The sequence below is a fragment of the Pararge aegeria genome, chromosome 12, assembly GCF_905163445.1.
Source record: "Pararge aegeria chromosome 12, ilParAegt1.1, whole genome shotgun sequence".
Lineage (NCBI taxonomy): Eukaryota > Metazoa > Arthropoda > Insecta > Lepidoptera > Nymphalidae > Pararge > Pararge aegeria.
This window is the reverse complement of record NC_053191.1, coordinates 9,719,566-9,731,383: the sequence shown is the minus strand read 5'-3', so window position 1 is coordinate 9,731,383 and position 11,818 is coordinate 9,719,566. Positions and strand designations below refer to the sequence as shown.

At 40.7% G+C, this 11,818-nt stretch overlaps 1 protein-coding gene across 2 annotated transcripts in view; it reads right to left on the bottom strand.

Annotated features, from left to right (window-relative positions):
* Positions 1-11,818, bottom strand: part of LOC120628178 (formin-like protein 7) — a 34,226-nt gene continuing 22,408 nt past the window's right edge. Inside the window, exons 4-11 of one of the 2 annotated variants that reach the window (XM_039896422.1) lie at positions 10,449-10,590; positions 9,859-10,039; positions 7,572-9,354; positions 7,396-7,500; positions 4,788-4,922; positions 2,509-2,580; positions 1,124-2,246; positions 1-400 (exon numbers count right to left, since the gene is read on the bottom strand). In XM_039896422.1, coding sequence (XP_039752356.1) covers positions 330-400; positions 1,124-2,246; positions 2,509-2,580; positions 4,788-4,922; positions 7,396-7,500; positions 7,572-9,354; positions 9,859-10,039; positions 10,449-10,590 — 3,612 coding nt within the window. In that variant the 3' untranslated portion in view covers positions 1-329. The remainder of the gene's footprint in view (positions 401-1,123; positions 2,247-2,508; positions 2,581-4,787; positions 4,923-7,395; positions 7,501-7,571; positions 9,355-9,858; positions 10,040-10,448; positions 10,591-11,818) is intronic. The other variant, XM_039896423.1, reaches the window with a different exon arrangement.

Sequence of the window (11,818 nt, the reverse complement as noted above, 5' to 3'; positions counted from 1 at the left end):
AATTAAATGCTTTAGACCATCTATCTTATATACAAAGCGTAAAGAAATCGATTTTAGCGTTAATAGTCTCCCTTTGTATCTTTTGGGTAGATGCGCACGAGCACGAGCGCCGTGCAAATTACACTATTACTGTTTGTCGGTTTCCACACATTACACTCAATCTCTAGTTAGGAGTTTGTCACTTGTTTATGCACACCAACTCTGCCAGCGCCGTAACACAATAAATCTAGCACACTTTGACGTAGCTTCTCACTTATACAGTATTCGAATCGAAACTACACTCGATATTTCACTTTGAAAGCATCTATCATCGACATCGTCAATAGCGATTAGTTGTTGCGTGCCACGCACTCGCTGAAGTAGTGCACCTTGCCTCCGCCTCGCATCACGTCTTCCCAGGCTGCGAAATAAACGTTGCTAATATGGGTAACCATTGTATTTTTTTTATTGAATATTGTTTGCTTATTAACAATGAAAGTTATTCATATCGAAAAATGTAAAAAAATAATTCAATTAATATTATGATACAGTAGTCTACTAAATTTAAGCCGCTTTGAACTACGACGTAAGCACTTCGTAAGTTTACGTAACACTTCAGGGCGGCTAAAGATATGCAGACTCACTTCATGCTATGGACATGTGCAAGTTCACTTCATGCTATGGACAAGCATTAGCATAAAGATTGGTGGCGGAGTGTGTTGTTAGTACGGTAATACCCCCCTTTACGCAACCCCGTTATGCGCGGTTCCACTATATCGCGAATTTCAAATTTCGCGCTATTAATTATGCCTCGCATTACGCGAAAGAGTATTTAAAAACATAATGTAGTCATCAACTTACCATAGATAAGTCTTGAACGTGTGTCAAACAATTAAAAACAGTGTTCGGTATTATGAACGTATTTTACAAGAACGGTAAAATAATTATTATTATGTATTGCATAAAGTGTTCTTAGAATTAAAGTGATTGATTAAGTATTTTTATCAAGTATTTTTTTGTATGAATTTTTGACTATGTTTAATAAACCTCGATATAGGCGAATTTCAGTTAGCGCGATTTCTCCCGGAATTTATCCCTCGCATAAAGCGGGGTATTACTGTACAGATAAAGGCAAGGCTCGCACCTGTGGCCACGTAGTCGACGATCTGGTGCAGCATGTGCGAGGCGGGCGGGTCGGGCGGCACGTAGCGCAGCGCCGCGCAGCCCGCGCGCACGGCCACGCTGCCGTGCTCCAGCAGGTCGCAGCGCGCGCCCAGCAGCTGCTCGTTGATGTCGAAGCCGAACGTGACGCCGTCCATGTCCCGCGGCCGCGCGCCCGCCGCCAGCAGCACGACGGGCGGGCGCCGGTCCGCCACGACGTCGGGCGCGGGCGTGGCGGGTGACTGCTTGCGCGGCGGCCGCGGGTCGGGCTCCGGCGGTTTGTCGGGCGCCCGCCGCGTCGCCAGCGCCGGGTACTGGTCGGCGTCGTCGGGCGCGGTGGCGTGCGCGGGCGGCTGGTCGTCGCCCTCGCTGTAGAAGTTACACGACTCGATGAGGTCGGGGATGTTATGGCGCGTGCGCGCGATGTCCGCGTAGGAGGCGCAGACGGCAGGCGGCGGTGCGGGGGGCGCGGGCGGAGGCGGCGAGTGCGCGCAATCGGTGTCGTCGTTGGAGTCGTTGCTGCGGTCAGACGCGGGCGCGGAGGCGGGCGCGCGCGTGGGCGAGGGTGCGCGCGCGCGTCGCGGCGGCGATGGCGCGCGTTCGGCGTCGTCGGCGCGGCGCCGCGGCTTGCGCTTCTTGGTGACGGTCTGGAAGTCGGCGAGCTCGGGAGGCGGGTCTGGCTCGAGCAGCGAGCGCGCGTCCTCGCCCCAGGAGCGCCGCTCCGGCTTGGCGGGCGGCGCGCGCGGCTGCTTGTCGGTGAGGTCCTCGAGCTTGGTGCGCGACAGCTCCTCGAGCGAGGAGGCGCGCTTGGGCTTGCTCTCCTTGTCCTTGCGGCGCTCGGTGGAGCGCTTCTTGCCCGCCTTGTCGTCGCTATCGTCCTTGTGCTTGGCGCGGAGCTTGGGCGCGCGCGCCCCCTCGGCGTTGGACTCGATAAAGCGCAGCACCTCGTTGATATCTTTGTTGCCCTGGTAGCCGTCAATCTGATGCGATTTGATGACGGTCTCGTTTTTCGATGACTTCTTTCTCCTCGGTTTCTTTTGCTGACTGGAGCCCGAGAGGGGCGAACCGAATCCTTGTACCGCATTGCCGTTTTCATCGAGAGATTTCTGTAAACGGTAGTGCACAGTGAGTATAGGAACCTGAATAGGAAGGAAAAAATAGATGTTAGCATTTTTAGAACATGAAGATCACACTGTGATGGTTATTTCGAATGATCGATTTAATCGTAGCTATTGGAGAGCGCGAGTGACATGAGAAGTGTTACAGTGAGCATACACTTGGGAGGCGATGAAGTTAGCGTGAAGCGAACTATTATGAAGTGATGTGTGCAAGACGCAAGTGCAGTGTGGACTGTAGAGCGACGCATACCTTGTACTCGTCGGAGGCGGACGGTCGCGACAGCGGCAGTCCGTTGAAACTGCTCGAAATCACGCCACGGGGCTGCTCCGCGAGCGACACACAAAATATTATACTTTCATTTTGAAATTTATAAGTATGAGTATTTATAATATTTTCCTTTCTCATCACACCATTTGCAATTTTAAATGTTGTATGTACGATACTTGAACTATTTAAAAGAAGTAGTTAGACTACCTTAATGCTTGAATTACGTATGTACTTAGTGTCAAAGTGCGTCGTGTGTACGAATAATAAGTACTAAATATTTTTTCATAATATATATTCATCAAGGTGTGCGAAACTAAAATGGAACGGACTATTGAATGAAAGTAAAATACATTAAAAAGCATAAAAGGATTGTATCAGTATCATTATCAAGGTTTTGGATCAATAGTGTAAGTGGGTTCGCCTCAAACTAAGAACTTGGGCTTTGAGTATTAACAAATGTTGTTACTAGTTTGCTTTAAATTAAATTTAAAAAAAAACAGTGCAGTGAACAATGATCTCTAAAGCGATTATTACTTAGAAACGGCCCACAGCCTAAATATTTGAATTGATTTGTCAATATCGTTGTGGAAGTGTCACTGGGTGGTTAACGTCGCCAAAAATAATCGATGTGGGGCACTAGTCCCCGGAAAAGCTGTTGATAAAGCCGTTATTAAAATATTTGATGGATTTTGATTAATAAGGTGAGGTTTATCTTCGTGAAAATGACACTGTGTTAGTGACAGAAAAAATCAAAATGGCGGCAGAAAAATTAAACTAAAACTAAATAACATAAAGTATTTTAGAAATCAAAAAAATACGTATTTTAGGATTTCTAAAATACTTTATATTATTACTGTTACTCTAAATTAAATCACGATAACAATAAAATTGAAAATAAATTATTCTCTAAATAAGATAAGGAGATTGTTAATTTTTTTGTTAAGATAAGGACGCATCCAGCGTATGCTGAAAGTCGCAAACAAATATTTCTTCAAGTTCAAGTTAAGCTTAAGGAATACAATGAGGAAGTTAAGTTCTCTCCTGCATTAACAAATTTTGACAAACGGAACGAGTTGAGTTGAAAATTCCCCAGCTTAGGAAGCTTAAGTGCATAACTTCATAAAACTCATCAGCTTAGTAGTTTTCAGAAAAAGTTAATAGTAAAAAACTATTGCAAACTAGACAACACATAAAGAAAGCCACTAATACACTTATCAGGTTTCTACCCACGACAATGTTGTTTTATAAAATAAATTTAAATATTATTTAAATTTAATCTTGCAATTTTTACAACATCTGTTGGGCAGTTTATGGCAGAGCGTTATCCTGCAGAATATGCAAATAGCAGTTCACCCTCGGTTTTTTTGATTGCATCATGCTCTTATCTTTATTTTCAATTCTTAGCAGTAATTTACAGTTTATAAGATCTGCTTCTTTCCAGGTGCACATTAGGTTCGTACGTAGATCAAATTATACAGGACGAAACCGACTGAACCAATCACTGTTGGTTCGTTAATACGATAAGCTATTTATTTAATTTAAATCGTTTTTTTTCTATAGGCATCGCCTAAATCATTAAGCATTCGATTTACGCGATGCCTAGGACTAGTGAAAACGCAATAATCTCTTTTATACTTTAAATGATAAGCGTACCTGTCGCACGGGCCACCGCTACCATCTTAGACTGCTTCATCAAATCATCAGTCTAGAGCTAACTTGTAGTGGAATTAGAAAAAAAAATGCTGCGTGAAAACTTGCGTAAGTATAGTCACAATGACTGATAGTAAGTAATTAGAAAACATTATGAAAATTAAGCTTGATTTGCTATACCGAGAACAGCCGGAGAATCTGTATGGTGTAATTTATAATTTCTTCAATCCGTATACTCCACACCAAACAGATCCTCGGCAATGTACCCTCTACGCACGTTTCGCTCCGAAACCGGAGCATAATTAGATGTTGACTTTACAATGAATAATTGTTAAGATCTTAACGATGTATAGCAAATCAAGCTTAATTTTCATAATATATTATGGATTTCCGTAAAGTAACGCCTGCTTCTATCTAATAGTTAGCAAACAGCTATCTGTTGATATTGATATTACTGACTTCAAAGATGAGTCGAATGTTATGATAACGGAGATACCATAACACTTTAATACGCAGTCTCTTTTATACTTAAGAATGTGTTTGTGTGAGTGAGTGCTCTCCTCATATCTCGCTGTGCCACCCGTGTCCTAATACGGTGTGTATTGTCGTACCTGTTGCACGGGCGAGGTGGGGTGTGCCAGGGCCGCAGGCAGCGCGTTCGGAGGCGGCGGTGAGGGCGGGCGCGGGGGGAAAGCGCCGTCCATGAGACACGCCACGGCACGGTAACTCGACACCAGCTGCAGCGGCTGTGCACATCATCCCGTGAGCGCCAATAACAGAATACACCTAACTCCTCCAAAGCCAGAGACTCAACCACTAACCCTTTAGGTCTAACCACTCCAAAAATTTTCGATATACGTTATTTAGACTAAGATTTTCGTGGTTAATCAACATTTCTTAAATATAGTTCAACGGGTACATACCACGATAATATTTTTGGATTTGTTGATATTTCGACCCAGTTGCATGAATCGTGGTCACGACGAGACTGCGTAGGTACGAGATGTCAAATTCGGCCCGAGACATCCAACTTGACCACGATCCAAGAAACTGGGTATGTTATTTTATCCTCAGGCTTTGTGGATCTAGATTTAAAGATATCACAGACCAAGATGACCTCAGAAGTGCACACTGTTACGTCTTTGTAAAATGGACCTAATGTTCCCGGTTTCAGGGGCGTATTAAAAAACCGACAGCGAGCTAAGAACAAGTTCTCAAGTACTGGACAATTAAATCCGAACTCATATCGGTTCATTAGTTGCATAAATTACTATTATTTTGGTCTTTCGGATTTAGCTAAATATTCCTCAATTTCTCAAAGGCGTAGATCACACAAGAAACATTTTGTTGTGAATCTCCACATCCACAAGTATAAGAGGGCTTAATATTCGGATTTTATCGAACTCAACTTTAAGAAAGGGGTGAAATATGCTTCATTTCATTTTCATCAGCTTATTATATTTTTAAAGTAAACCCTTATACCGGCAAAGAATCGTCGACAATTTTGTAACAGCCGCCCAGATTGCGGCAGAATGAAAGATGGAAACTTAACGCATACTTTATTGTTCTTTTTAAGTTTTCACATTGCTGCCTTTGTTGGTCAATGTTAACTGACGCTGTGGATAACCGCGATTCCTAGTAGATCCGTGTTCTTCAAGCCAAAGCTCTGTTGATCAATATTTTTTAGTTATTTACTGAAATTAATGAACTTATAAATGGTATCCTCTGCCACGTTACATTTATCGTGACGTCAATTTTAAATGGTAAAAATGAAGCGGGTACACAAGAGCATATAATTATAAATTGATACTCTTGAAAACAGTAACAAATAGTAATTCACTGAAACTAAGACCTTGCGACCTAAGGAAAGGGCGCCAATCATTTTCTTATTTTCTCAAAATAGCGCCTACGCACAGAACATTTATAAATCAGTAGCTGGCATAAAAACAATCAAGTATGAAATATATAAACAATAATGAACCGAATGCCTATTTAAAAAACTTCTACTTTCATAAAGCTCTTCAAATAAAATAATTCTGTTTGAAAAGTACCTCCCAAAGATAATCTACACGCCTATGTAAAGTAAGACAATAAATTAACCCCTACTTGAATGAGAGCTAAAGTTGAATGCGACTTACTTAATTCAGAAGTTATAAAGCTAGGACGGACGGAAAAATTACAATTTAACCCAAGTAAACTCTAAGAACTCATAAAGAAATATATAAACAGACAGCAGTAGTTTGTGGGCTAATAAAATTAAAGTAAAAAAATTAAATCAGACTGAAAATCTTTCAAAATACCAGAACAGATGAATTGTTACGTAGGTTTAAGTTGTAATTAAATTGTTCGTAGCCTTCCTTCCTTTCCTTCCTTCTATTTTATATTTCGTTCATATTAATGAACTCTTCGTTGCTTATTTTCGTGTCATATTCGTTATTTTACACGCACTTCCAAGGAATAGAGGAAGAGATTGTCACATGCCTTCCGACTTATGCGTTTCCGGAATTTATAACACAAAAGCAAAGTCATCTTATTCTGGCAATTGACGTTCAGACTATTTCTTGAAGAACAGCTTAAGTAAGCTATTTAACAGTCTATGTATAGTTAGATGTTTCAGTATCGCATCGTGCCTATAGTGATTATTATGTGTCATAGAATACGTCCTTGCAATCCGCGTGTATCGGCTAGACTTTGTTACTACGTTAAGGAACAAAAAAACATTAACTCCTTAATTATTTAATAAACCCAATGTTGATCTCGTACGTGTACATTCTGCACGCAATAGCAACCAGTTCGTGCGTTATTTATCAGCGCACTGAATAAAAAAGATGCCAATTCAATCGCACTTACGGTCAAAAGACGTGCCACTAAATGTCTGCCGCTGTGGATAGCGGCGATTCGTAGTAGATCGGTGTTCTTGTAGCCAAAAGTTTTTAATTAGAGAAATCGACTCTCAGGATCAGGTTTTATCTGTATAACTTGAATAACTAATTATAACCGGGAATATAAACACAAGACTATTTAAAATCAAAACTGTGATACTGTTGGGTAAAAATAAAAACCATTCATCCGTTGTGGTATTTTTAAAGGGTCAACTCATGACTGAGTCAGGTTTACATTTTGAACTCATCTTGTTTTGAAATTAATAATATTGCAAATGGTGTGAATATCGCAAGAGAGCAATATTGTGCTACATAGAACGTCGGATAAGTCATATACCTTGGGATCGACAGCGACCGCTGATTGGGAGGTAGAGGAGGTCGTGTTGCAACTGGCCACAACCTCTGGTGTTGTGATGCAACTAAAGGGTATGGCAGAATCCACCTGTAAAATAAAACAATTATTATTTATATAAAGGCAAGAAATGTTTACAGACAATACTAAATTACTCCTACCTCGTTATCCTTGTAAGAAGACAATTTCTTTTTTATACAGTTTGTTTTTTCTGGACTGTCACTATAAAGCAGCATTTTGAGGGCTTTTTTGTTCATGCCTTCCTTTTTCACATTATCACTAGCTACTGGTTGTTTAGGTTTATTTTTTTTCTTTTTAATTGGTTTATTTTCATTGCAATCTATGGCCGCGTTAGTAGAGTTAATCTCACTAACAATCTCTTTTACTTTAGATGGTTCATTTGTTGTATAGGGGTTTTTAAGAAAGCTTTGAGGGAATGTTAGAAGGATGTAAGCGTTATTTGGAAGGTCAGCCATCACCAACTGGTTGCTCGAGGTGTTACTAGCATCATTTTTCGATTGTGTAGTAACTTGTACTATGTCCATCTGAGATTCATTTGTTACAGTTTTCTTTTTCTTATCAACTTTTAAAAACTTAATTTTACAAGCTGCTTCTTCTTCTGTACACAGTGTGGAATGTTCATTGGCAATATCCTTTTTTATACGAGGACTAGTTGGATCATCCTCGTTATTATTTATTTCCATTTTTTTAATAAGTTCTTTCTGCTTTGCAACATATTTAACAAATGAACTTGACTCATCTGTAGCTTTAGAATTAAAAGAAAAATCATCCAGTTCAAACTCTGTTATCGTTTCAGATTTTTTTACTGCATCTGACTTATTTGTAATTTCAACATTTAAGCTACAATCATCTTCGACAACTCCAGCGGATGAGCTTGGTGTTTCAAATTCAGGAGGCAATGAGTCTTTACCGAGATTACTGATTTGAACAGTTTTCTTAGAATTCAATTTAGGATTAACTTTGTTTAACCTTTTTTCATTGATATATTTTTTGGTATTTTTAGGTAATTCTTTAATACATTTTTTTTCACGCTTGTTTCTCTCATTAGTTATGCACTGCGATTTTCCTACGGTTAAACTTCTAATATTTCTTGGACTTTCTATTAACTTGGCAGGTGCAACCAAATTATATCCTACTCTTTCTCTGTATTGTCTTCTTAAGCTAATATCACTTTCGTTATCTTTAAGATCATCTACTTTATCTTCATTATTATCACATTTTACTTTATCTATATCTATAGATGTATCTTTCAACGATAATCTTTTATAACCGACAGTGCTATTAAATTTATTACTTTTGCACGTTTTAATACTTTTAACTACTATACTATTACAATTAGTTGGATGTGTGGTAACTGTAGATTTAAAATTTTGGATGTTATTATCAAAAATATTAATATTACACTGTGAAGATAAATTCTTATTGAATCCTATCATCTCTTTTACGACATTGTTTGCATTTTCACTTATTGTAGTTGCTAGATATGAATAACGGTCTAAGCTTTCATACCAATTATTAATAGTATTGACCCAAATGGTATTATTTTGATTGGAATTATTTTCTTCGGTTTTGTTTTGGTTCGAGTTTTCAGACTGTTTTCTGATAGTCGAGGCCGGGCCGCGCGGTCCACCCGTACTGACTTCGTGCTTGCGACGAGATCGAACGCGATGTTCATTGATCAATCCTCCAGTGGCACCACCGCCTACCGGAGCCGTCTTCATAGGAACATACAGGGCGTTCATGAGCTTGGCTTGGTTGGAAAGGTGTTTGGGTGTGTTGCGTGTTCGGGGGTCGGAGGGAGCGGTACGCACCTGGTTGGAGGCGGTGGTGGTAGTGACCGCGCGGCCCGAGCACACGCTGCCGCTGCCAATCTCGAGAGTAGCGCGCGCTGTGTATGTCATCGGGAACATAGGCTTGCTCCTTCTGTGAACAATTGTCACTTTACACGCATTGAATATATGGTAATGATAATCATCGGTTCGTTAGTTTTTTAACAAGAATCCTTCGTAATATTATGTGTCTTCGTAGTAAATGCATAAGTGTGTATTTTGCATAGATAATATAGTTTCTGGACGGCAGAGCGACATACAGCTTTTTGTATACTGCAAGCACGTTTATCATGGTTTAGATCTGGAGCACACTTTGGTTACAACGTCGAAATGCTAAAATGGCTAAACGGATTTTATTGGAATTTGGTATTAAGGAATCTTACTTTTGGGTAAAATAATACATAGCACACAGAATAATTCTGAAGAGTATATTTTTGCAACTTGAGGTTGTCATTCTTTCACGCCGTAGCTTTCGCACTTATATATTAAACAAGAAGGGGAATTATAGGGATACAAGTACACACGAACAGTACACATGTAAAGTGTGAAGGTACGACATTCAAACTTCTTCAAATCAATCAGCTATTATCAATTGTACCTGGTGAGCACGTCGAGTTCCTGTACGGGCTGCGATTGCGACTGCTGCTGCGGCGGATTGGCGTCGCCGGTGGACACGCGGCGTTCGGCCAGCGGCGGCGGGTTCACACACCGAACGGTCGCTAAATACCCACCGCGCGAGCCACCGACGCCCACACCCGACTCCTCGCCAAGCAAAAACGCTGCAAATAACATGCAAAAATTCCTCAGAAAAGGTCTTCACTTCGAATAGTCAGAAACATTCTAATCTTCCAATTCGTTAAATTCCAAACAATTTGCATCATCATCACTTAACACATTTCCGTGACCGTTGACCATACATTTTGGTCCTTCGAGCCGGATTAGGGTCGATAATAGAATCGAATATTTGATAGTTCGAATCACTTGCGACTTCATTGCTCAACGCACTTGCGTACGCGTTTGATATCGATCAATAGAGTTAGTAAAAAGTGGAGTGAAACATTTTATTATTATTTTAAACGCATGAATGAGGCGTTTATACAGCCGCTCGGGGCAGTTAACCCTCTAGATTCAGGGTTTGCTACTTGAAGCGACAAATTGTAACGATTGCCCGTGTTTTTTGGTACGCACAGGTGTCAACGCCGGAGGGCAGACTGCCGCCGTGTAGCGCGCGCGCCGACACATTGCCGGCAGGTGGTGCGGGCGCGTGCGAGTGCGCGTGCGCTCGCCCGCGCCTCGGGGCCGCCTCACCCGCCATCGCCGCTACGAGGTCCTGCCGACACACTTGCTTATCACTATTTAATCACATTGAAAACATATCTATGTAATTACTAGAATATACATATATTACTTTATAACTAATTGATAACCCTGCAACAAAAGGCTGGCTTAACTACTGTCCGCCTTTTTTAATGTTTATTTTTTTCCAAAGTGTTATCTGTTTTAATCAATAGATCACTAATAAAAATAGTTATTATGAAAGACAAAGATGTAACTTTTGTTTATAAATCTCTAAACTAAACGAAAAATCTCTACAAATTGAGTTATTTGTGAAAAAATATATTATTTATTCTTTAAATATGCTTCTTTTAGACTTTTCAATTAGGTTATGTTAAGAAATTTGTGTAAAACAGAACTGCCATCAATATATATTCTGTGTCAGGTTTCCGAGATGTAAGCTGCCAAAGTTGTAATTTTGCCTTACTTGTTTCTTCCAGCTATTGAATTTTAAAGGCTTATTGCATGGCCGTTATTTAAAGAAGAGAATGGCGGACGAAAACATTGAAACCATTTCGCCCTTATTTACTGCGTGGGAAGGCGTTGGGCGCTATGAGCATACACCGCGAGCACGGCCTAAGTGCTACCATTGGTGCGGAATGCGCCAGGACCATCTGCCGTGGGTTGTCAGGTCGGGCAGTTCCTCTTCTAAAATGAGTTTCATCATACTGGTCCACCACGTAGCCGGAGGTCGTTCTCTACCTCTCTTATGTTCGGGTAGTTGAAATGCTTTCTTTAAAACATATTCAACGTCTTTCTGCACCACATAGACGTCGCACGGTTAGTTTTTCCGATATAGAAGCGACTGGGTGTCGTATTGAGATGTAGATGCTAAAGTCAGCATCTTCATCTCGTCACTGTGAAGCTTTTGCTCGTGCGCCTTTTTCACGGGCAAACATTCTGCTCCGAGTATCATAGGCGGCCTCACAGCCGTTCTATAGATCTTGCCTTTCAACTGCTTAACATTTCAAAAATAGCACCCCCTGTTGATGCAAGGTCTTCAATGATATAAGTATGTTACGGTTTATAATTGCATGGACTAGCTAACTACTGTATTTAATACACCAAAAAAATCGGACGACCTTAACGCGAGCGATACGGTCGACTCGTTCTACGCTCTAGTTCGGATAGTAACACGCCGTATTGTTCTAAAAGTCGCTCTGAATTTTACAGTAAGTAGTTTATAGTAAATGTACCCAGTATTTACTGTATACATTAATTAA